Raw genomic sequence first — 25,754 nt, forward strand, 5'->3', positions numbered from 1 at the left:
TGACACCTCTAGTTATTTATAACATCATGTTTCATATGCAGCGTCTGCGTAGCAAGAGAGAAATGCCATCTCTCGTCTCGGTTTGCACTTTATCATCAATTTGAAACCAAGCATTGATCCTAGGACCTGGAAAAAGAATACTGATCCAGAGAAATCAGATAGATCTCACTAGGGCGGCAGGTAGCCTAGCGATTAGAGCGTTGGGCCAGTAACCGAAAGGTCGCTGTTTTGAATACCCGAGCCGACAAGGTGAGAGTTCTGTTTATGTGCCCTTGAGCAAGGCAGTTAACCTTCATTTGCTCCAGGGGTGCCATAATACTATGGCTGACCCTGTAAAACAACACATTTCACTGCACCTATCTGGTGTATGTGACAATAAAACATCTATATTTTTTGCTACAAAACCTCAAGGCATACTCTGAGATGCACACGTTAAAAACACTTGCAACAAATGTATTTTTACAGGAGCACAGAAAATCGCCTGAATTACTGTATACCAGTATTTAATGGTGAATTATAAGCATAAGTATAATTTCAAACTTTCCTATACAGGCTGCACCATACTGTCTAACCTACTGCATGCAGTGTTTCACCTCTTATAATGATGGGTTATAGACCATAAGCTCATGTCATTTTTACTGAGTAATAATGATCAAATGAATCAATAATGGCTATTTAAAAACAACCAAATATTTAGGTATCTATTTTAAACTATAGATGTTTGGCAGCTGGTTATTGTGATGCTATTTGAGTTATTATTTCCTGTACCATGTATATACAGACTGATATTCAAAAGTATAATGTGAATGTGCCTCACATTGGCTACAGTAGCCTAATATTACAGTGACCGTAAATCGTACATGTAAACATGGACAAATTACATGAAAAAGTGTTATTCTATGTCTGAAAATAATATGACTTAATGACTCACGGGGCCGCCCATGGGCTACCTATCCATTAGGACACGGCGCTATATAAAACGCTATTGAGAAGCACGCGTCAGAGAACCTGCGGTACAGCCTATCCGCGGCATTGGAATATTCCACGCGCTCCGGTCATGAAACTCCAATCAAACGGATTTAAAAGCGATGAAGGCAATTCTGTTGGGAAGTTGTTGAACATTTGTTTTCCGAGAACAATGGGGAATATTAACTCAGTGTCATCATCCTGCCGAAGAGATATCATGGAACAATGGTTCTTCTTTTAGAGTACTTTTATTCTGCCCCAGTCGATTTAGGAAGACTTTGGTGAATGTGTTTCGTTTTCAACGGTTTCTTTGGATTATATAGATACCTGTATATCTTTCTGGAATCTGGATTTAGAATAACACCGCAGACTATTCCGTTGACAGGGTGGACATCACATTTGACTGGAATTATTCATCCCTATCTGTAATGGTAATGATTATTCATTAAATATTTTATTATCATAATTATTATGGCTTTTTATTTTATTTTTGTGTATGGCAACAGTATTAATAAAGGGTAAGCAAATGGACAGCTTTGGAAAAAAATAACCCACCTCAAAGAAATGATGCTAAGAATGTTTCAGAGCCACAAAGACATGCCAGTGGTATGTAAGGCATGGTAGTGCATATTTAAAATAGCTAAACACACCTTCAACTCAATAATAATTACAGGGTGGCTCGATGATAAGGTAATAATTAGTCATTGAGTAGGGTGATTAGGATGATAGTGAAAGGTGACAGGTCAATCCAGAAAATGTCTTTGGATGTTTTCTGATTCACCCTCAGTGACTTGATACTAAACCTATTTTAGTTTCATTTACAGTAAGGGTGAGCTGTGCACGGAGAACTGTTTTCCTCAAGTTTAGTGAGTATGTAGGTCTATTCATGACACATATGCATGTGCAAAACCACCTGTTGGGATTTTTTTTTTTTGTATAATAGAACAGAAAATAATAGAATATAATTGAGTAGAATAGAACAGCCAAGTTATTAATTGAGTTGGGTAGAATAATGTTGGCAGCATATACCACCTCTATTAGTGACATTAGACCACTGAATAAAACAGACAAATCTGTATTAGAAACATAGACTGTCTGCCACATCAATACAATATAGACACACTGTTGAAACACAAACATGTGTGTAGAGTTATCAGAAATGTGTTTTTTTTGCTTAAGATGTATTGCTTGAAAGTCTACTTTTACACCAACGAACACAGACCATTTGAGGCGGTTTAAAAATAACCATCACCTCAATGTAATGTCCATGTTTCCAGACAAGTGTTAATGTGAGGAAACCATTTTGTCAAGAGAGAGAGCGAGAACGTGTGTTGCCTGCTGCCTCCCTGGTCTAGAATAGAGCCTGAGGGATTGAAGCTGCTCATGGAATGTGTCTCAATAGTTGTGTGCTTGTCAACAGGGAACTGTTATAACTTGCCCTTAGTTCTAACCCGTCAGTGGCGTATGACTAATGTACAACAGATTGTGTGATACAACAGAGAGTTTTTCAGCAGAAAAGTCATTACACCAGTGTGTGGAGACACTGCAGAATGCTTGTGTCTATATTTGTGTGCAGACAACCTCCCAGTTGTATCAAATGCATTGTACATCAATTGTACAACCTAAGGGTGAATAGAGCAGCTGTTCTGTGGGATTAGGTGGAAGCTGTCCCTAACTGCTGATTCAGGATCAGATATTGTTTAATGATTCCTTAATGGTTATGTTTGGGAATTGGGGTAGAATGAGCTGATCCTAGACCTGTGGTTAGGGGTTAGGTGCTATTACCTCAAATAAACATTTAAAATAAATAAAAATCATTATTCGTCATGTACACAGTTTACAGCAGGTATAAAAGTTTAAGTGAAATGCTTGCGTGATAGACACTCAACATTGCAGTACAATATCAATAAAAAAATTTAAATAATGAGTAATTAGAGGAAGGTAGTATGCAAAGTAAAACTGATATGTACACAATAGAATATACAGTATAGATAATGAATGTGTTATGTCAAGTATGACTGTGTTACAAATATAACGTGGATAGTGTCTTGGTCGCGCAGTTAAATAAATGGTATATAATAGAACAGCAGTGTTGAGTGTGTGTGTGTGTGTGTGTGTGTGTGTGTGTGTGTGTGTGTGTGTGTGTGTGTGTGTGTGTGTGTGTGTGTGTGTGTGTGTGTGTGTGTGTGTGTGTGTGTGTGTGTGTGTGTGCGTGTGTTTATGTGTGTTTCTGTGTTTGCGCTTGTGTGTAAGGGTTGGATGTCTGGAGAGTCAATGCAAACAGTCTCTAAGGTACAGATATTCTCTGAGGTGCAAATAGCTATTTTTGTCAAGTTTAAGTTTAAAGGGGCTTTAAAGCATATTCTATCTATGTGGGTTAAATAGGATAGAGAACAGTGTGAATTTTGACACATCTGATTCTGTGGTGTCATTCATGAGTTCCTCATCATCATGATATTTTGTAGCTAGTAGATAGCTAGATAGGGAAGAAGACGTGTTGCTGAAACTTGAGAGTCTGAATTCTAGTATTGACTGTGTGTGTTTTCCATTTATATTGCTACCTATACAATGACCCCATTCCCCCATGTTACTTACAGGTCATTGAAGCCTGAAATACCACTATAATCATATTGTCTCTCTCCTTCTCTTCCCAGCCTCTCTCGGTGATGGGGTTCCTGACCTTCAAAGCCCAGTGATGCTAGCCATGAATCACTACAACCTCTCCGGGCCCCCGGGGGCCCTCGACCCCCTCTCCAACCTCAGCCAGTGGGACACGGAGATGGTAGGTAGGCCAGATATTAGAGAAGTGGAACAGTAACCCGAAGGTCACTGGTTAAAGTCCCGGGGGCCAGAACTAGCTAATGGAGGGAGGCTGGTTTCACTTCTGTGTGTGTGTGTATGTGTGATGTCCGTTGGGTTGATAACATAAGACAGCAAAAAGACACAGTTCAGATTGTGATGGAGGGAGGGAGGCATAAAGTTGTATTGTATATTGCATATTGTATAGGTGGAAATGGAGAGTCTGGCTCACCAGGGGAACCTCACCTCGGACAAGCCTATGTCCGGAGGCCCGATCGCAGCCGCTCTCTCCATGACCCTGGGCGTCATCTCCAACATCGTGGCCTTGTTCATCCTGGCCAACGCCTACTCCCACCAGCGCCGACGCTCCAAAGCCACCTTCCTCCTCTTCGCCAGCTCCCTGGTACTCACAGACTTTTTTGGCCACATCATCCCGGGAGCGCTGGTCCTCCGGCTTTACCTCTCCGGAGGGGTGTTCCCCGAGGCGGTTGCCGCTTCCTCAAACGGCTCGACCGACCCCATGTGCCAGTTCCTGGGTGGATCTATGGTGTTCTTCGGTCTGTGCCCGCTCTTCCTGGGCTGTGCGATGGCCGCCGAGCGCTGTCTGGGTGTTACGCAGCCACTGCTCCACTCCTCCTTAGTTACCACCACCCGTACCAAGCTGTCCCTCTCTGGGATCTGGCTGGTGGCCCTCTGCGTGGCCCTGCTGCCCTGTTTCCAGCTGGGGTCATACACCTACCAGCACCCCAACAGCTGGTGTTTTATCAAGGTCAGTAGCCAGCAGGGCTGGGGTCAATTAGAATTAACAGCTGTCAGTTCAGAAAGTGATTTTAATAAAAAAAAATAAGAAATGGAAAAACATTTGAAATAAATAGCTTCTACTCCTCCGTTTATTAACAAGTAATTAAAAATAGATGCAGTTTTTATTTTTTTAAATTTTTGTAATTATTTATTGATTTAATTCAATTCGAATTGACACCAGCCCTGGCAGCCAGATACTGAGCTCCCCTAATGCTTTAGGTTGAACATTCTCAAAGTTCTATGGCAGTTATTTAAACAATGTGACGTTTAGTAAATCTGCCTACCACCATTAAAGTGAATGGGATTTTTTTTGAGGCACAAAAAGCTTCATAGAAATAACACTAGTGTACAATATGACAGGATAAAGTACCGAGTTATATACAACAACGACTAAATGTCTGTCTTCTCCTTCATCAAGGTCTTAGCTAACGACACCCAGGAAGCGGACGTAGCCTTCGTTACGCTCTTCTCCGGGCTGGGCCTGACGTCGCTGGGGGTGGCCCTGGTGTGTAACACCATCAGCGGGCTGACCCTGGTTCTGGCCAGGCTGAGACGGAGGCCATCGGGCTACTCATCGTCCCACAGCCACCGCTCAGTGGCCAAGAGCCATGATATAGAGATGGTGGTGCAGCTGGTGGGCATCATGGTCACGTCCTGTATCTGCTGGAGCCCTCTGCTGGTGAGTGGGACAATCGCTGCCTAGGACATGAACAAGTGTAGATGCTGATGCCACTGATTCCATCCACCACACCATGCCTATTCCCTACACCCGCTACACATCTAGAAAAAAGTCACCCAACAACAAAGACTGGCCACAGGCCCCTTCAGTTTGATCCATTTGTACACTGAAAATACACAAGATAGTTTATTTTACGCATAATTATTCCAAAGAAATCGAATTAGGCCGTCAATGCCCCATCAAAAAAATAGGTTGCATGATGCTGCTGGATCAAAGTATAACAATTAACAATTATATCTCTTCTCTTATGCCCCAGATCTTCGGGCTCATGTCAGTGATGCGCTCCTATAGGGGCTCCATTGATAAAGCTGACATGGCCACCTACGAGACGTTGAATTTGATGGGCGTGAGGCTGGCTTCCTGGAACCAGATCCTGGACCCCTGGGTCTATATCCTGCTGCGTCGGGCCGTCCTCCGCAAGATCTACCTCATCACCAAGCGCCAGGCCGATTTGAAAGGGAGTGTGCTCCGACGCTGGGAGGGGAACTCGTTTCAGAGCAAGAGCTCGGAGAACAATCCCGTTAACAGGATATGAGATCATAACCAAGCAGCAGGCCGATTTGAAGGGGAGTGTGCTGCTACGCTGGGAGTGGAACACCTTTCAGAGTAAAAGCTTGGAGAAGAATACAGTCAACAGGATATGACTGTGTGACCGACGGTGTTCGAGTGAGTGCCAGAAGAAGACAGCATTAGCCCGCTAAGCTAAAGCCTAGTATTGACCAGGGAGCCAAAGCAACTCTTTAGGTCTCAGGCAAGGTTACTCATCATGCAGCGAGCGTGGTCCTTGGTACTTTGTGGTGGTCACCAACAGAAAAAGAGGGCATTTCTGTTGTCACGTATAGTGAAGGATACGATGCTCTGAAAAATGAGGATGTTCTTCAGCCATGGCAGTATCTCTCAATCTTCTTCATCACAGTGACTGGCAAGCTAAGATCATCCTCCTTTGGATATCTCTTAAATTAAAACTAGGAATTGAGTACGGACATACCCGGTGTCCGAGTACGGTCTATTGGACCAGTCAGTCTGCATTATCGCACTGACCGAGAGTTGAGAAACACATTATCCCAAGGACCGAGGGTTGGGAAACACATTATCCCAAGGACCGAGGGTTGGGAAACACATTATCCCAAGGACCGAGGGTTGGGAAACACATTATCCCACAGATGGAGAGTTGAGAAACACATTACCCCACAGATGGAGAGTTGAGAAACACATTACCCCACAGATGGAGAGTTGAGAAACACATTACCCCACAGATGGAGAGTTGAGAAACACAGATGGAGAGTTGAGAAACACACTTGCATAGTGAGTAGGTTGAAGCATATGAAAATGTGCAGCTATATCAGCACAGGTTCATCTTAGAGATCAGAAGGTCAAAGCCTAGCTACATATCTTCATGAATAGAATGAAACGCAGATGAATATCACAATTCATTCAACTGATTGGATCTCATTTGTGGAACGTTACATTTGATTGTTCTGAAGTCTGTTGGTTAAGGTTTAACAATTACATTTTAACATCATCGATGTCTAACGATTCCAGAACGATTCCAAAAAAACGGAGTTGTATGCTATGTAAATGTTTTGCTACGATTAAGATTGCTTGTTAAGTAAAGGGAGAACTATGATTTTTCCTGAGCTTCTGATGTATAAAAATGCTACTCCATGTCAAATATTGTACAAGTTATAAATATTTATTGCTTTTCCTCAATTCTCTGGGGACGTATAAAGAAGTTATGGAATGTAAAGCAATTGAATGTGATAAAATAAAGAAGAATGTTTTGACTGAATTAGATACCATTGTTGTCCTTTTTTTTCTCCTCTCCGCCAAGGTATTAAATACAGTATTACAATAATACAGTATGTTCAAAGGGTGTACAGTATCCTGAATATATGGTGGAAAAACACACGATGCAAAGAAACCAAATGGTGTTCCTGGGTCCATTCTAGTAAACAGTGACTATTATGCTCAAGTGAATATTCTTCGATAGGAAACTGAAGATAAATGCTGCAGCCTGCTTACCGCCTACGTAGTTCTCTGAAAACTTTCCTCTCACATAACTGTATATTTGACACAGCTTTTAAATCATACATTTGGAGAAAGGCCAAAGTCAGCAAAACACCAAATTCCCAAAACACATGCAACAACACAAGCCAACCCAGCAAACCAGGACTGAGGGTCATCATAACACCTCATAAAACATCCCTGTTCAGTTCTAAGTCCAACGCTTGATTTATTTATTTCTCAGGGCCCATTACAATCCTTCCTCTATAGTCTCTAGACTTTACAGTCTTGTCTACAATTCATATATTCTGTCTGACTTGGTCTTTTTTTCATTTAAATGATAAGATGCTGGAAACTATGCTCGAAATGTGATTCCCATGGGACAAGAGCAAGAAAGGAATGCTGGCTTAGAGTAAGTAAATTAAATAGCAAATTATATCGACCATGGCAGTCAATAAATAACACTCATAGTTCTTTCCTATAAAATGATTGACTCCAAGTCACACTGAATAAAATTGTGGTAGCCATGTATGTACAGTTGAAGACAGAAGTTTACATACACTTAGGTTGGAGTCATTAAAACGTGTTTTTCAACCACTCCACAAATTTCTTGTTAACAAACTATAGTTTTGGCAAGTCGGTTAGGACATCTACTTTGTGCATGACACAAGTAATTTTTCAAACAATTGTTTACAAACAGATTATTTCAACTATAATTCACTGTATCACAATTCCAGTTGGTCAGAAGTTTACATACACTAAGCTGACTTTGCCTTTAAACAGCTTGGAAAATTCCAGAAAATGATGTCATGGCTTTAGAAGTTTCTGATGGGCTAATTGACATCATTGGAGTCAATTGGAGGTGTAGATGTATTGTATTTCAAGGCCTACCTTCAAACTCAGTGCCTCTTTGCTTGACATCATGGGGAAATCAAATGAAATCAGCCAAGACCTCCACAAGTTTGGTTCATCCTTGGGAGCAATTTCCAAACGCCTGAAGGTACCACGTTCATCTGTACAAACAATAGTACGCAAGTATAAACACCATGGGACCATGCAGCCGTCATACCGCTCAGGAAGGAGACGCGTTCTCTCACCTAGAGATGCACGTACTTTGGTGCGAAAAGTGCAAATCAATCTCAGAACAACAGCAAAGTACCTTGTGAAGATGCTGGAGGAAACAGGTACAAAAGTATCTATATCCACAGTAAAAATAGTCCTATATCAACATAACCTGAAAGGCCACTCAGCAAGGAAGAAGCCACTGCTCCAAAACCGCCATAAAAAAGCCAGACTACGGTTTGCACATGAGGACAAAGATTGTACTTTTTGGAGAAATGTCCTCTGGTCTGATGAAACAAAAATAGAACTGTTTGGCAAAAATGACCATCGTTATGTTTGGAGGAAAAAGGAGGAGGCTTGCAAGCCGAAGAACACCATCCCAACCGTGAAGCACGGGGGTGGCATCATCATGTTGTGGGAGTGCTTTGCTGCAGGAGGGACTGGTGCACTTCACAAAATAGATGGCATCATGAGGATGGAAAATTATGTAGATATATTGAAGCAACATCTCAAGACATCAGTCAGGAAGTTAAAGCTTGGTCGCAAATGGGTCTTCCAAATGGACATTGACCCCAAGCATACTTCCAAAGTTGTGGCAAAATGGCTTAAGGACAACAAAGTCAAGGTATTGGAGTGACCATCACAAATCCCTGACCTAAAATCCCATCGAAAATTTGTGGGCAGAACTAAAAAATTGTGTGAGCAAGGAGGCCTACAAACCTGACTCGGTTACACTAGCTCTGTCAGGAGGAATGGGCCAAAATTCACCAAACGTATTGTGGGAAGCTTGTGGAAGGCTACCCGAAACGTTTGACCCAAGTTAAACAATTTAAAGGCAATGCTACCAAATACTAACTGAGTGTATGTAAACTTCTGACCCACTGGGAATGTGATGAAATAAATAAAAGATTAAATAAATCATTCTCTCTACTTTATTCTGACATTTCACATTCATAAAATAAAGTGGTGATCCTAACTGACCCAAGACAGGGAATTTTTACTAGGATTAAATGTCAGGAATTGTGAAACTGAGTTTAAATGTACTCGGTTAAGGTGTATGTAATCTTCCGACTTCAACTGTATCTCCACCAGTTTGGATATCTCAAATAACACCTGGCTGCCACCTACTTTTGGCCTAGATATGGCCTAGATATGGCCTAGATATGGCCTAGATATGGCCCACAGTAGGTGGCAGCCAGGTTTTATTTGAGATATCCAAACTGGTGGAGAGTGTGCTGGGTAAAGTGAAGGCTGTGAGGATCACGAGAGGCAGGCTTGTTTAGATGTGCTGTGCTTCTGCGGATCAGAAGGAACGTGCGTTGCGTCTCACCCGATTTGATAAGTGTTAAGTGTCGTGTGTGTGTCTCTTCGGAACAGGGCACCCCTCAAGGGGGTTATATCTGGCATCTCGTGAGAAGTCGATTTTGAAGAGATTAAAAATATTCCTGGAATGATTGATGCAAGTCGGATGAATCGTGTGAATGGTGAAAAAGTGAAGAGTTTATCTGTTCTTTTATTTGTTAATATGGAGTCTCTCCCTACTCAAGTGCAGTTGGGGTATATAAACTACAGAGTCAGAGCATTTATCCCAAGACCAATGGAGTGTGATCATTGTAAAGCTTTTGGTCATGTTTCAAGTGTTTGCAGAAGGGAGAAACCGAGATGTCCAAGTTGTGGAAAAGATCATATCATGTGTTTTAAAATAAGGAAAATGTAACATGTTGCAATTGTGGTGGGAACCATGAAGCTACATTTTTCGATTGCCCTACAAGGGTGAAAGAGAATGAGGTGGCCAAATTCAGGGCTGTCCAGAGCATTTCATATGCAGCCGCTGTTAAAAGGGTTAAGGGTTTGAAAGGTGCTCCTGAAGAATCGATGTTGGTAGATAGGCCTTCACTGGAGGCTGCAGGGGTTGCCTTTCACCAGCAGGACCTGGCATTTTAAAGGTTAAGAAGGTGGCCTTCATAGCTATGGTGATTAATAGTACTGCCAAGGTGGAGAGAAGGTCCAGGAAAATAGATGTCATTGTGGATGTGGCAGAGTGGTTCCTGGAACTGGAAGACTTCACAGCGGATGAGTTACATTGAAATATTGTCACAAGCCTTACCACCCTCTCAGGCCCTAGAGCCTGAGAAGGGAGATATGGAGATTTGAAAGAAGGAAGAAGTAGGAGTTTTGTTATGTTTTTGTCAATGTACTATTTTTATTTAGGTGTATTAATAAGTTAGTTTCCCTATCACATATGGATTTTATTTTTTACCTTGTTTTGGTTTTTCAACCCGTCCAGTGGGTGGCGGCAATACACCTTCTGGGGTTGTAGTCCGCCATTGTCCCACAGAAGAAGAAGCCACCAAGGTGTTGCTAAAATACGTCATTATTGCGCGACACCGCGCAGCTCCACGCCCCCCAAACAGCGCGACATTACCGTGCCTCCTTCCTTTTCAGGTGAGTGTTTTTAACGATCTAGAAAAGGTTGTTACTTTAGTGTTTGTAAATTAATACAGACATTCTGCTAGCGATGTATTTAATTGCAGTTATGTGCTGAATTAAACGTCAAAAAAGTATTAGCTTACCTTGCTAACTACAGCATCTGGTACGGTCTCTGATCTGGTAGTATCATGCTAGCTATCTTGCCATAAAAATGGCGTCGCCACCGCAGGTTGAAAACAAATTCTGTTAGCCCAATAATTATTGGTTTGCAGCGTGTTTAATTAGTTTTTTTAGTTTTGTTTTAAAACCAAATTACCAAAAGCGGTATGGACAGCTGCTTACACATTTGTTGGTAAACAAACAGTTAGCATAGTTTACCTGCACGTCGTTGTGCAACTGCCTGGTATGTTTACGAATGTAGTTCGTAAACATAGGTAGTTACCTCAGGGATGTCACGTGATGTACAAGCCTGTCGTATGTCACACTACCTTCAGTTTCACCAAATGTTCTTATACAACCTGTATATAGTTTTCTTTACCATGTGTTTATCATGAGGTGGTGCATTGTAGAGAGAGGGATTTTCAGTGTTTCTGTTTCTATGGCTACAGCAGGTGTCACACAGGTGGCAGTAAAAAGACAAGTTCATGGCTATGGCAGCAGAGCCAGTGCCAGATGCAGTCTGGGACGAACGGCAGGCCTATGAAGAGCTCCTGTACTGGGACAGCCTGATACAGCGAGGCCATCGCCTGCTACCACACGACTTTGACAGGTATTGTATCGCTCCAGGGTGAAGTTTCAATGAGGTACAGATCTAGGACCCACATCCCCTCCCCAGTCCTAACCTTAAAGGAAAACTCCACCTAAAACTATATTTGGGTATTTGTTTCATTAGTCCATTGTTGATATAGTCCCAAAATGTTTTGCATGTCAGAAATATAGTTTTCCAGAGATATAACTTTCAAAATACAAAAATATAGCCGGTATGATGGATTTGCATTATATGGTGCAAAATGCATCATACTGGCTGTATTTATGTATTTAGAAAGTTACATGTCTGGAAAACTCTATTTCTGACATGCAAAATATTTTGGGACAACATCAACAATGGACTAAGAGTTTTTGGGTGGAATTGTCCTTTAACCATTAGTGGGGGGAAATGCAAGGAGCACTGACTAAAGAGCAGTGCCTTCTCTCATCCATGCCTTTTACTCTTACTCCAACTGGTTATAATAATGTAACCTTATGAAAACTACAATGTAGTATTTCTACACACAAGGCATTTCAATTCTCTCCAAAGGTTGAACTAATCTCTGCCAAAATTGGTCGATGTTGAATCTACAGAGGTGAACTTAGTACTGTAATTGGTTTCTATTCTAACTACTTTGTGTCTCTCTCCCCTCCCAGATATGAGGAGCTGCGCTACTGGTATGACTGTCTCTGTTACGAGGAGGAGCTGAGGCAGTACGATGAGTACATCGCCGCCATACAGGAGATGGAGGAGAACCGACTCCAAACTGAGGTTCAAACTTCCACCTCGACCGTTTCTCTTCATGTCAATACAAATTCCCTGTGTGTGTGAATGTAGCGCTGGCTAATGCCTGTCACCTCCGAATGAACACAAGGATTGGAGAATCAGATTTATCCCTAGGTGTTGTGTTGAATTTTACTTGAAGAACAATTTGTTTCACCTGTACAGCACAGAAGGCTGGTGAGGGGAGGATTGCTCATTATAATGGCTGGAATGGAGTGAATGGGATGGTATCAAGCCCTTGGAAACTGTGATGTGTTTAATACCATTCCATTCACTCTGTTCTAGCCATTACTATGAGCCGTCCTCCCCTCAACAGTCTCCTCTGCTGTGCATACTGTTAATAGGCCAACACGAGAAGCCAATTGCACCTACTTTGATATGTTGGACAAATGGTCCTATGATTTGTTTCCAACGTGATGGCCATTAATAAAATATTTTATTTCCTCTCTTGCTAAGAAGCATGTAAATGCAGAAGTTGTAGATGATACAGTAACTATAATTTTCCAGTCACAGTTTTTCCCCTCAGTCTATTTGTACTTACTAGTCATACTGGTTTTCCAGATCATTCACACACATCCTATTCCATTGGAACATATTAAAGTAGTGCTTAGGGCTGGCATGGTAACTGTATAATCATGTAACCGACGATTATGGATGAAGACCGTCATGAAAATAAAAACTGTTTTAATACCATAACATTTTTTTAAACAAACTACTCAAAAGCATTAAAGTAAAATAAGCCTACTTCACATCTAACAGCCAATATAAGGAGAGACTAGAGGAGACAAAACTAGCCTGTTTTAGAATTTTGTGTTGTGGAACGAACAGCTGTCTGAAGATGGCCGGGCATTCAAAAAGGCAAGACGCACGGTTGATTTATTACAATAAGAACATAGATTTCAGTTTTCCTACTGTGTGCCCAACTGAACACGACCCACATCTCACTTACCCTTTTCCATCTTACCTTCTCTCTTCCAGGCCCCTCCGGTGCGCACGCCTCCCATGCGTATATTTGTGAGTGACGACCGCCACATGATGGCGAAGCACGCGGCGGTGTACCCATCGTCTGAGGAGCTGGAGGCGGTGCAGACAGTCATCTCCCACGTGGAGTGTGCCCTCAAGACCGTCTCCGACCTGCTGGATGTGGAGGCCGGAGTCGGGGTGGCGCCTGTACCTGTGGAAGGGGCAGAGGAGAGGTAAGAAAGACTGATCAAAGACCCTGGTACTGCAGGACCTATACCAGGCGGTGTCAGAGGAAAGCCCATAAAATTGTCAGACTCCAGTCACCCAAGTCATAGACTGTTCTCTCTGCTACCGCATGGCAAGCGGTACCGGAGCACCAAGTCTAGGACCAAAAGGCTCCTCAACAGCTTCTACCCCCACCCCTCCCTTTTGTACACTGCTGCTACTCGCTGTTTATTATCTGTGCATAGTCACTTCACCCCCACCTATGTGTACAAATTACCTCTACTAACCTGTACGCCCGCACACTGACTTGTACCGGTGCCCCCTGTATATAGCCTCGTTATTGTGTTACTTTTTATTATTACTTTTTACTTTAGTATACTAAATATTTTCTTAACTCTTCTTGAACTGCACTGTTGGGCTTGTAATTAAGCATTTTACGGTAAAGTCTACACTTGTTGTATTCGGCGCATGTGACAAATAAAGTTTGATTTGATTTGTTTGGAAACGCTTCCTTCGTCATTTCCTTGAGTTAAGCAAGAGATTGATACATGATTGGATTAACATCCTATTACTTTCACTAATCCAAGCAATTAAGTTCTGTGACTCTTAGGCTGCAGGTAGCCTAGTGGTTAAGAGCGTTTCGTCAGTAACCGAAAGGTCGCTGGTTTGAATCCCCAAGCCGACTAGGTGAAAAATCTGTTGGTGCTCTTAACCCTAATTGCTCCTGTAAGTCATTCTGGATAAGAGCATCTGCTAAAAGTCTAAAATGTAATGAATACTTCAACATAGGAAGGCAAGATGCATTTTTAGAGAGAGAAAGAAGTGAAGGATAACAGTACATCTAATCTTGGATATGTGTGGTTCTTCATATCTTGTAGATTTACTTATTGCATTTGTCTCTGAATAAGCATTTCCTTGGTACTCCCTCCCCTGTCCCAGTGAGGTGGCTCCCCCTCCAGAGCGTATCCTGCGTGGGGTGATGAGGGTGGGCCTGGTGGCCAAGGGCCTGCTGCTGAAGGGAGACATGGACCTGGAGCTGGTGCTGCTCTGCACTGAGAAACCCACCGTCACCCTGCTCAAGAAGGTGGCTGAGAACCTCTCCACCCAGATTGAGGTAGTGTATCTGTTTCATTTAACCTCTACTCAACCAGGAAGTCCCATTGTGCTCAGAAGACCTCTTTCCCAATGGAGACCGATATCCTTCGATGATTTTAACGTTGTCTCTCTTTGGTCATTTTGAAGTGAGAATATGAGAGTGACCGAGAGAGTTGCAATAGGACCTATATTTAAAAAGGTATTTTTGGTTGTGAAAGGTGCCGCCTCTATGCTAATATTGTCTTTCTTTCTGTACTGTAAGCCAAGCCAACCCTTCTGTAAGCCAAAATCCTAACTGATTTATTTTCCCATCATTCCAACTCTACTAAAGCTCGTCACAGAGGACAAGTATGAGGTCACCCAGATCCCAGAGGAGGCGGAGATTGTGATCAAGAGCATCAAGGAGCCCGTCCTGACCCTAACCATTCACCTGACCTCCCCCATGATCCGCATGGAGGCTGAGCCAGAGGGTGCCGGAGCTACCACCCCCCTGGAGGGACCACCTGGAGGTATGACCCCCCCCCAGGGACCAGCCTTAAACCAGGCCAGGAGGCTGGGACTACCCAACACTACCACAGCTGTGTTCAGGGCACAGCGTTGTGGGACGTTTCAGACAGAAATATGATGTATAGATATATTTGTGATATGTGCACCAATAGATATTATGTGTGATACTTCTATCGGCAATGTTCCACAACATTGTGCTTTGCTGAATGTAGGCAGCCCTGGACTGCACTTAACAGCAGGCAACTTCAGATCAGCAACAGCTGATAATCTGTGTGTTACTATTTAATTAAAGCATGTTACTGTGCAGCTCCCTACTGATCCATACACTGAGACACCATTTAAATACCTGATCAGTCAATATAGAGGTTAGTGGAACCTGCACAGTGGCTACTTTAGAACCGATGCCAGTGAACAAACAATCTGATTGGTTCTTCACTGGAGCTCGGAGTTCTTCTATTCGCTGTAATTATGTAACAAAACGGCGAAAATCTTCATCGCTACAATGCCTCTTTTAGTCGTTAATAATGCATTGTGTAATAATGTTTTTGGTTATTTTAATAACAGTAATGTACGACTTAATTTACAGTTAATTGTATTGTTCAAGTTAAGAAATGAAGGCTTTTCTGAGAATGCCAGCCAATGCGCGGATATAGATTTGATTGCATGTGTTTTTAATGCAGAACAGTGTAACGTGAGGCTCGTATTGCAGCAAAACTGATCGGCATGACAGGTAATGTTTTTGGACCCTTCCTTTGACCTGCCTGGTTGAATGGGAACACAACCAGTCACAAGCAAGGGATATGGAAGGGAAAGTGTATGTGAGAGAGCAATATGTGTGAGTGAGTAATGCATGGGGGTGGGGTGTATGTGAGAGAGAGGCAAAAGAGATGAATGTGATCTAATTAAAAGTCAGGAAAAGGGCATTTTGACTTCAATCATCTTTAGTAGCTACGTCCTCCAAGAGAATGGCCTTGTCTTGGATCAAGGCCAGATTTGGTTGCTGGAGGAAGGCAAGCTGAAGCCAAGCAGTCATCAGTTTTGCTGCAGTACCGAGCCGACCACAGATGCATTCTGATTCCAACTGCCTTGTACAGTAATTCCAAACCTGATTGATTCTCTCTTACTAAGCCTTCTAGTGTGTCAGTTTTTAGGGACGCTGGACCTTTGACCAACTGGCATCTCATTCTGTCTCGGAAAGGGGCAGAGCAGCATGACCCAAACCACTGGGGCGGCGGGAAGGGGTACTAAGACTAGGATTGATTAAGACTAAGAAATCCCCCCAGCAAAACCTTATATTGAGAAATATTAAGCTCTGGTACCCACTGTGAATCTGATGGCTATAGTACTCTCTCATCACTTAGACCTAGCATAGGGTTTTGTGCTACAGGGTGGGTGGGTAAATCCATTCTCTATAATTACGGGGAGTCCCCTTCAATCAAATTTATTCATAAAGCTCTTTTTACACCAGCCAATGTCACAAAGTGCTGTACAGAAACCCAGTCTAAAACCCCAAATGGCAAGCGATGTAGAAGTCCTTGTCCTGCCTTGGGAAAAGCTGCCTCCTCCCCGAGCCTCGAGACAGAACCCCCCCCCTTGGTCAAACCGTACCTTGTCTTCTTATCCCACCCATCGACCAATAGAAAAGCTAACGGTCGACAGCGATGCGCCGGCGGACGTTCTGGACAGGCAGAAATGCCTAACTGCCTTGGCATCTCTCCGCCACGCCAAGTGGTTCCAGGTTTGCATCCCGTCTTTACTTGTCAAATAAAGTGTTCAAATGTGCCTTTTATTCTGCCTTGTCCCATAATGAGTTGTGAGTTTGTATGCTCTCACAATGCCTCATTGAAATCATAGAAAACATTCTGTCTTCCTTGGAACTATATTGCTGTTATTTGCTAGTACAACTGATATTGTAGCTACGTTGTTTTTAAGGGTCCCTAAACACTATGTAACCATCGCTCGTTCAGAGGGGTTGGGTTAAATGCACATTTTGGTTGAATACATTAAGTTGTGCAGCTGACTAGGTATCCCCTTTCCCTCGTAATTAAGTATTTGGCTCCAATGGTATATTGGAGAGATACTACACTAATCTTCCTATGCTACCTCTGGGTGCAATATTCCTGATGACTCAGTTACTTACACAATTGGTTGAATTCGACTCGTATCACACTTTTCCTTTGTGCTGTCCAGGAATATTAGCCTCGTGAGCTGGCTGCAGCGCGCATTCATGTAAGCTCGCGGGATCATGCGGCTCGCGAGGCTACTGGAATATTGCACCCCTTTTTTATTTATTTTATTTACCAGTGCTCTAGGTAGGTAGGTAGGTAGGTAGGAAGGAAGGAAGGTCGTTGGATATCGCACCCTCTTTGACTTAGCTCGGCCCGTGCTTGTCTCTCTCAGGCTAAGGTCAACGACCTGAAGTCGGCCGCCATCGTGATCCGTATCATGAGAGACCTGTGTAACCGCGTCCCCACCTGGGCTCCACTCAGAGGATGGGTGAGTCAAGTCAAACTAATATAATACATGTAATATTGACTATAATGATATACATGTCATACAATAAATTATTAAATATAAGTAAATAAATATTATTACATTTGGTGGCAGCGGTGGGATCCAGGTCTGAACTAGATTCATTATCTACTGTTCTCTCTCTGTTCTGTGTAGCCTTTAGAGCTGCTGTGTGAGAAGGCCATTGGAACATGCGATCGGCCAATGGGAGCAGGAGAGTCTTTCCGCAGAGTTCTAGAGTGCTTGGCGTCTGGAATCCTGATGGCCGGTAAGTCTTTTATCCCTAAAGACCTGTATCGGGTAGAGAAAATATAGGGCCTAGAGCATAGCCTTGCGGAACACCTCTCAGAACAATGTAGAAATGACATCCACCAAATTAAACTAGTTCAAATGTTCTTCTGTTTTTCAAAGACGGTCCGGGTATCAAGGACCCTTGTGAGAAGGAGAAGGTGGACGCCATCAGCCACCTGGACACTCAGCAACGTGAGGACATTACACAGAGTGCCCAGGTAAAACAGGCTGCAGTTTTATTCGGTTAGGTGAAATATTTATGCCTATAATGTTCCAGGTAGAATTGTAACAAATGGAGCTGACATGATTTCCTACTCTACTTGAAAAACGATAATATCTGTTCTACACAAGATTTTTGTCACTGAAAGTTCTGTTATGTTGCGTCCTTAATGCGCCCCAGGTAGAATATCAAATATCAATTGTGTTATTCACTCCCATGTGCTTCCTTTTGTGATTGACTGTGTTCTACGTTTGTTTTTCCCTGTCAGCATGCCCTAAGGTTGTCTGCGTTTGGACAGCTGTACAAGGTGCTGGGGATGGATTCCCTGCCTGCCAGGGAACCAAGGAGGACCATAGGGCCAGGTCTCAGAAACTACGGTTGTTAGTATCTCCTCAGTTTTTGGCGATCTTCCTGGCCTGTCCCATGCTTCTCAAATGTGACTTTCATATTAGCTGTCTAGTAGTAGTCTTGATGTGTTGTGAATTTGAACTTTTCCTGAACCTTGTCCCTTTTCCATGTCCCTACCAGCTCAGATCCTGGCCAGTTCCACCTACCCTCCCAAGAGACCTCATGATGCCACGGACAAAGGGGGAGATGACAGCAAGAAGAGGAAGTTTCAGAAGTTCCAGAAATATCCCAAATTTCCTAGAAAGTCGTGTATGTATCCGAAGTGGTCTTCGACTGGGATATTTCGTAGCTATTCTACCATTGAGGCTCTTTTTGAGGAGGTTACATTTGTTCCTGTTCTGATATGCTCTCTCCCTCTTTATCCCTTTCTTTCTCCCCCCCTCCCCATCTATCTCTTTCTCACTATCTCTCCCTGTCTCTCTTGCTGTCACTCTCTCTTTCACTCTCCCTTCCCCCAGCCACAGAAGAGAAGCCCGGGGACTCTCCTATGGCCATGAACGCCCTGATGCGTCTTAACCAGCACAAGCCTGGTCTGCAGTACCGTCTGACGGGTCAGAGCGGTCCAGTGCACTTCCCGGTGTTCACCATGTCCGTAGACGTGGAAGGCGATACGTACGAGGCCTCAGGGCCGTCCAAACGCACCGCCAAACTCCACCTAGCTGCCAAGGTAAGGGATTATATGCCTCGGCTAAAAAACATGCTAGCTGTACCAGTAGACTTCCAGTCATTGCGCTAACACTAGTTAGCATTAGCGTGCAAATCTACCTGCAAGTTCCTTCATACTGCACGTAGAGACATAAAAATGGTATCCACGACTCTGGGTAACTAGACACATCTCGCACTATCCCTTTAAGATGATGGTTAACTGGTACAACACAAGTTGGTCCCTGAAATCAAATGTCACTCTCTTTGAAGGAGTAGTGTTTCTCCTCTCTCTGTAACCCTCGCTTGCTGTCATCAAAGTGTTATGTCATTGTTCTCCAAGAATGTAATCCGCTGGTTTTGCATTGAATGCCTTGTTGTTTGTATTGACTCTGTCTATAATGGCTGCCCGTCCACCAAGTCCTCTCTCTCCCTGTCCATCTCAGGTCCTGCAGAAGTTGGGCCTGCCCACTGGGGCGGATGTGAAGATTGAACCAGGCGAAGAGGGAGGAGCCAACGTACCATCCACACCTACAGCAAGTGATGCGTCCATTGCATCTGACGAGGTAGTCCTTCTCTCTTCATATCTCTTATGTTCTCTGGCTTTTCCCTGTGACTTTTTAAAATGGTTGACTTAATATACTTTCATAAAGCAGCACAAAGCATTGCAACTGTACCTGTAGACTTCCAGTCATTGCGCTAACAATAGTTAGCATTAGCTTGTGAAACTACCGCATCCTTCCTTCCTACTGCATGCAACAACATAAAAATGGTATCTGTGAGTTTATCTGACTCTGGGTACGTAGAACAAGGACTTGACTGTTCTGCTATTTCTTCCATACTATCAGAACGGTCCCATCCTCACCAAGCACGGGAAGAACCCAGTGATGGAGCTGAACGAGAAGAGACGCAGCCTGAAGTACGAGCTCTCTGCTGAGACCGGGGGCAGCCATGACAAGTGCTTTGTCATGGAGGTCAGTCAGTGGCAGATGAGCGGGGTTTGCACGCTTGGGACAATTCTATTGATTCATTGCGCATGGATTTGGAAACTACAGTAGATGAATAACCAGTAAGGTCAGGGCTCGTATCAACAAAGCATCTCAGAGTAGAAGTACTGCTCTAGGATCAGGTCCCCATTTTTATGTAGAATCTTATTCATTACGATCCTAGATCAGCACTACCACTCTGAGAGGCTTTATGAGTATGGGCCCAGATGTAGTTGACAGAGCAGGATGTGGAAACACAGTAACCAGCATGTGTCTCTTTGTAACCACCTCCGCCACTCACAGGTGGAGGTAGATGGACAGAAGTTCAAAGGTCGAGGCTCCAACAAGAAGGAGGCCAAAGCCTACGCAGCCTTAGCTGCTTTGGACAAACTCTTCCCCGAGGGGGCGGGGCCCTACTATAACCCTCACTCTGACCCCAAGAAGAAGAAACCAGTCACATACACTTCCATGGTAAGACATGATATAAACTCAGCAAAAAAAGAAACGCCTCTCACTGTCAACTGTGTTTATTTTCAGCAAACTTAACGTGTAAATATTTGTATGAACATAAGATTCAACAACTGAGACATAAACTGAACAAGTTCCACAGACATGTGACTAACAAAAATGGAATAATGTGTTCCTGAACAAAGGGGGGATCAAAATCAAAAGTAACAGTCAGTATCTGGTGTGGCCAACAACTGCATTAAGTACTGCAGTGCATCTCCTCCTCATGGACTGCACCAGATTTGCCAGTTCTTGCTGTGAGATGTTACCCCACTCTTCCACCAAGGCACCTGCAAGTTCCCAGACATTTATACGGGGAATGGCCCTAGCCTTCACCCTCCAATCCAACAGGTCCCAGACGTGCTCAATGGGATTGAGATCCGGGCTCTTCGCTGGCCATGGCAGAACACTGACATTCCTGTCTTGCAGGAAATCACGCACATAACAAGCAGTATGGCTGGTGGCATTGTCATGCTGGAGGGTCAGGTCAGGATGAGCCTGCAGGAAGGGTGCCAGATGAGGGAGGAGGATGTCTGCCTGCAATGACAACAAGCTCAGTCTGATGATGCTGTGACACACCGTCCCAGACCATGACGGGCCCTCCACCTCCAAATCGATCCTGCTCCTGAGTATAGGCTTTGGTGTAACCCTAATTCCTTCGACGATAAACACGAATCTGACCATCACCCCTGGTGAGACAAAACCACGACTCGTCAGTGAAGAGCACCTTTTGCCAGTCCTGTCTGGTCCAGCGACGGTGGATTTGTGCCCATAGGCGACGTTGTTGCCTGTGATGTCTGGTGAAGACCTGCCTTAAAACAGGCCTACAAGCCCTCAGTCCAGCCTCTGTCAGCCTATTGCGGACAGTCTCAGCATTGATGGAGTGATTGTGCATTCCTGGTGTAACTCGGGCAGTTGTTGCCATCCTGTACCTGTCCCGCAGGTGTGATGTTTGGATGTACCGATCCTGTGCAGGTGTTACACGTGGTCTGCCACTGCAAGGATGATCAGCTGTACGTGCTGTCTTAGGCATCTCACAGTACGGACATTGCAATTTATTGCCCTGGCCACATCTGCAGTCCGCATGCCTCCTTGCAGCATGCCTAAGGCACGTTCATGCAGATGAGCAGGGACCCTGGGCATCTTTCTTTTGGTGTTTTTCCAGAGTCAGTAGAAAGGCCTATTTAGTGTCCTAAGTTTTCATAACTGTGACCTTAATTTCCTTAATTGCCGTCTGTAAGCTGTTAGTGTCTTAACGACCGTTCCACAGATGCATGTTCATTAATTGTTTATGGTTCATTGAACAAGCATGGGAAACAGTGTTTAAAGCCTTTACAATGAAGATCTGTGAAGTTATTTGGATTTTTACAAATGATCTTTGAAAAACAGGGTCCTGAAAAAGGGACGTTTCTTTTTTTGCTGAGTTTATCTTTCGTACACACACTGTAATGCACCTCACAATACTATAGAATCATGACTAGGAATAGCCATTAATTAATCCACACACACACCATGACCAGGAACCCTTTAGTGACCTCTGACCTCCCCTCAACAGCATATCCCAGGCTTTGGCACTATTCGAGGCATTCCAACCGACACGGAGCCTAACAACCGGGGCCGCGGGCGAGGCAGGGGTCGAGGAAAGCCTACGACTGGCAGCAGCTACAACCAAAGTAGGACACTTCACTTGGACTGTCTATCTCAGGATCTAGACTGGACTTAATGCCTTTTAAGAGCATGTTCTCACAGAGATGAGGTTATCAGAAAATCATTCAAATATGGCTTATTTTAGATTATTTAGTAAATAAGTTAATGACTAGACAATAAGCCTATAGTCGGACTGTTCTAGAGAGCTTGTTAGGAAATCGTCCAACTCTTTTGGGCTCCTTTGCGTTAATAAATCTAGATCTCTTTTCTTGTTAACAGCAAACTACCGTTATGGAAGCAGTGCTGGCTCTGGTTATCGTAAGTGTCTTCTCTCCACACTGTTGTCAAGGGAACTAATGAGTGATAGATTAGGTGTGTTCATTTGTGTTTGGTAACTTATCTCTAGCCTTATCTATTTTATAGCCACTATAGTCTATTGAGTCACTGGTACCCATTTCAATTACTTAAAGTACTTCCTTCAAGTATAATCACTAGAAATCCATGAATTAGATAGCCATGTGCCTCCCTTGCATCAACTGTATAATCATGTATAATGATTGAATTAGTGATTACGCCTACTTCAAAGAAGGTAGGAATGGGGCCCCAGAAGTGGGCTAAAGGGGCCCTGACTGCTGGCTTTGCTTTCTGCCCTCCTTGGCCTCTAAGTTGAGTCTTAACACTTACACATTGCTTCTCTTATTTAAACCCTAGCATCTCTCTCCATCATGTTGACTTGAATGCTGGGGCTGACCCATGGGGCTGGGCTGCAACACAATGTTGAGCATTTGTCATAATAATAATAATAATAATAACATGAATTAAAAGGAAAATATACTGTATTTTTACTTCCTAGTTGAAGTTGTTTGGCTGAGATATAGAGACGATCACTATACATTTCTCAGTTTTTCTCAAAAAGATATCCCCTTCACAGCATTTGCTAAGTGTTCCTCCAACCAATACTAAATGTCCTCCATTCACCAATCACGCTATCGTAACTTCATTGTCCATCTCTCCCTCAGACAATCTGTACAGTATGGGTGCAACAGAGGCTGCTTCCACTACAACCACCGGTGACGCCTCCACAGAGCCAGACGCCAGCGGCAACACCACCGGCTACGGCACCTTCTACCCCGAATCATCCTACACCACACCGGCCATAACCGCCTCCGCCACCTCGGCCGCCATGACCGCCCAAGCCCAGGTCGGTGCATCTTCCCTGGGTGCCTACCAGTCGGTGGCCCCTCCCCTGGACCAGCAGAGCCCCTATAGTTATGGCTACGGAGGGGATAAGAAGAGTCTGCTGACTGCAGCTCAGGCTCAAGCCCAACAGACCCAGCAACAACAGGTGGACTACTCTATGTACAGTACAGCCTACCCCAGCTCTGTCACCGGGGGCCAAATGTACAGTTACGGTGAGTGGGGATGCGGTGAGTAGAAATCTATGTAAGGGGCCAAAGGAGGCCCCCACCGCCACACACACTCATACCCGCATTCATACACCGGTTACAGTGCCTTCAGAAAGTATTCTTACAGATGATGATGATGATAATAATAATGTGTGGGGTACAGAGATGAGGTAGTCATTCAAAAATCATGTTAAACACCATTATTGCACAGAGTGAGTCCATGCCACTTATTAAATACTGGAACGTATTTAGCCTTGTCATAACAAAGGGGTTGAATACTTATTAGCTCAAGACATTTCAGCTTTTCAAATGTTTACATTTCTAAACATAATTCCACTTTGACATTATGGGGTATTGTGTATAGGCCAGTGACAAACAAATCCACATTTATTCCATTTTAAATTCAGGCTGTAACCCAACAAAATGTGAAAAAGGTCAAGGAGTGGGAATACTTTCTGAAGGCACTGTGTGTGTGTGTATACCAATATATAGAGATTTTTATCTGGTATTATTTCTGATATTGGTTCTGTCTTTAGTCACTTGATATCCAATGTCTTAATAATGGTTTAAAGAGCATCTGATCGGTTGATTATTTAATGCCTTGTTCTTATTGATGTTTCATTGGTCCGTAGGCTACGGCAACCAATCGAGCTTCAGCATGTACGGGAACGCCTCCTCCCAGGGCTACGGGGCGGCTGCTACTCCCCAGACCCAGCAGACCTCCTACCCCACGGGATACGGAAACATGAACTATCAGTATAAATAGGAGGTACCACACACACACACCACATCCCTCTCTCAAGCCCCCCACCAACCCTCTAAAAGCATTCCCCCAGAGGAAAAGAAGACCTTAATGTCTTTCTCTACTTTCATTATATTGATCTAAAATGGATTCATCCTAAACCCTCAGTCATTTTCACCATCACTTTATTTCATAAACCAGACTATCCATTTCTTTATTTACCATGTGGTAAATGTAACCTAAATGTGTCTAACAAGTTGTTCAGTTCTGTATCGGGATTACAAAAAGGAAATAATAATAGCGCTTTCGGAATGATGCTATTTTGGGTCATAGACTTCTTGTTTTGTTCAAGTTTTTTTTAAATGTATTTCCCTATTTTTTTTAAATTTTTTACACTTTTTGTTTTTCTGTTGTCAAGCCACCCGAGGTTGAATGTGAATGTAAACGGAGAATCTGTTCTTAGTCTTTAAAATGTCTGTTTCAAAGACTTTTCTTTACATTTTTATTTTCGATTTTAATTTCAATCACTATTTTATGTTTTAATTGTTATTATATTAACCAGCAGTGTGGTTACAAAAACAAGTTGACAGTAACTTGGATTTGTATGTGAAAGAGCAATGGAAATGTGTTAATTGCAAGGTTTCGGTAAAAGGCTTGTATCTGGTTGTTTGTAAGAATAAATTACTTTTATTTTGGAGCAAAGTGTCATACTTTACATACACTGACCACTTTTTTCCAGACCTGGGTTTAAATACTATTTGAAATCATTTCAAATACTTTTATCTGTGCTTGATTGAGCTTGCCTGTTGTAATGCAAACAAAAGAAAAGCCCCAAAAGTGCAAACTCAAACTCCAGGCAGCCTAAAGCAAACGTTCAAAGTATTTGAAAGGTATCAAGTAGTTACTGAAACCAGGTCTACTCTGTTTAGGCTTCTTCTCCACATGGCGACCGATCCCCTGACATGTTTTCATGCTGCGGGCCAACTTGTTACTTTTAGTTCTGTATTGAATATAGACTGAATCCTATTGTTGACCTGACTGGCGGTGGTTACATTTTAAATGCCTAGAAAGACGATGTAGCTAACTCATCTTGAGCATCACTTTAAAATACCAGGGATGTTCCTCACAAGTAACATTATGATGCAGATCATGGCTCATGCATTGGGAGCCAATGGCCCAAATGCTTTCTCTGAAGGTATGCTATGCTTTAGTTTCTACTCTTAACCACTGAATGCACTTCCTCATTGTGGTTCTAGAGCCTGGCCTACCATA

At 43.3% G+C, this 25,754-nt stretch overlaps 2 protein-coding genes across 4 annotated transcripts; both read left to right on the forward strand.

The window, feature by feature from the left end:
- The first annotated feature begins 999 nt into the window (after positions 1-999).
- LOC106589359 (prostaglandin E2 receptor EP1 subtype) lies at positions 1,000-7,099 on the forward strand. The gene is made up of 5 exons (XM_014179221.2): positions 1,000-1,397; positions 3,621-3,748; positions 3,974-4,534; positions 4,985-5,245; positions 5,562-7,099. Exons 2-5 carry the CDS (start codon positions 3,662-3,664, stop codon positions 5,838-5,840), a joined length of 1,188 nt encoding a protein of 395 aa, XP_014034696.1. The 5' UTR covers positions 1,000-1,397; positions 3,621-3,661; the 3' UTR covers positions 5,841-7,099.
- Positions 7,100-10,721: 3,622 nt separating this feature from the next.
- On the forward strand, positions 10,722-25,179 carry LOC106589563 (interleukin enhancer-binding factor 3). 3 transcript variants are annotated; one of them, XM_045707626.1, is made up of 20 exons: positions 10,722-10,816; positions 11,410-11,570; positions 12,206-12,320; positions 13,311-13,528; positions 14,460-14,634; positions 14,947-15,124; positions 16,763-16,860; positions 17,523-17,618; positions 17,790-17,901; positions 18,045-18,142; positions 18,413-18,524; positions 18,673-18,801; positions 19,011-19,219; positions 19,641-19,760; positions 20,043-20,168; positions 20,484-20,651; positions 22,243-22,360; positions 22,614-22,652; positions 23,354-23,746; positions 24,373-25,179. In XM_045707626.1, exons 2-20 carry the CDS (start codon positions 11,446-11,448, stop codon positions 24,504-24,506), a joined length of 2,763 nt encoding a protein of 920 aa, XP_045563582.1. In that variant the 5' UTR covers positions 10,722-10,816; positions 11,410-11,445; the 3' UTR covers positions 24,507-25,179. The 3 variants fall into 3 exon arrangements, with proteins under 3 accessions (XP_045563582.1, XP_045563581.1, XP_045563586.1); XM_045707625.1 differs by having other exon boundaries at positions 10,743-10,816; positions 11,413-11,570; XM_045707630.1 differs by having other exon boundaries at positions 10,761-10,816; positions 18,413-18,506.
- Positions 25,180-25,754: the final 575 nt, after the last annotated feature.

This window comes from Salmo salar, chromosome ssa02, assembly GCF_905237065.1.
Source record: "Salmo salar chromosome ssa02, Ssal_v3.1, whole genome shotgun sequence".
Lineage (NCBI taxonomy): Eukaryota > Metazoa > Chordata > Actinopteri > Salmoniformes > Salmonidae > Salmo > Salmo salar.

What these genes read in the sequence shown, in the direction of transcription:
- LOC106589359 (XM_014179221.2), top strand. Translation starts at nt 3,662, where the DNA reads ATGCTAGCCATGAATCACTACAACCTCTCCGGGCCCCCGGGGGCCCTC. An exon ending in ACAGCTGGTGTTTTATCAAG is followed by an intron (nt 4,535 to 4,984) that starts GTCAGTAGCCAG and finishes TCCTTCATCAAG; the next exon opens with GTCTTAGCTAACGACACCCA. An exon ending in TCTGCTGGAGCCCTCTGCTG is followed by an intron (nt 5,246 to 5,561) that starts GTGAGTGGGACA and finishes CTTATGCCCCAG; the next exon opens with ATCTTCGGGCTCATGTCAGT.
- LOC106589563 (XM_045707626.1), top strand. Translation starts at nt 11,446, where the DNA reads ATGGCTATGGCAGCAGAGCCAGTGCCAGATGCAGTCTGGGACGAACGG. An exon ending in CTACCACACGACTTTGACAG is followed by an intron (nt 11,571 to 12,205) that starts GTATTGTATCGC and finishes CTCCCCTCCCAG; the next exon opens with ATATGAGGAGCTGCGCTACT. An exon ending in ACAAGTGCTTTGTCATGGAG is followed by an intron (nt 20,169 to 20,483) that starts GTCAGTCAGTGG and finishes CGCCACTCACAG; the next exon opens with GTGGAGGTAGATGGACAGAA.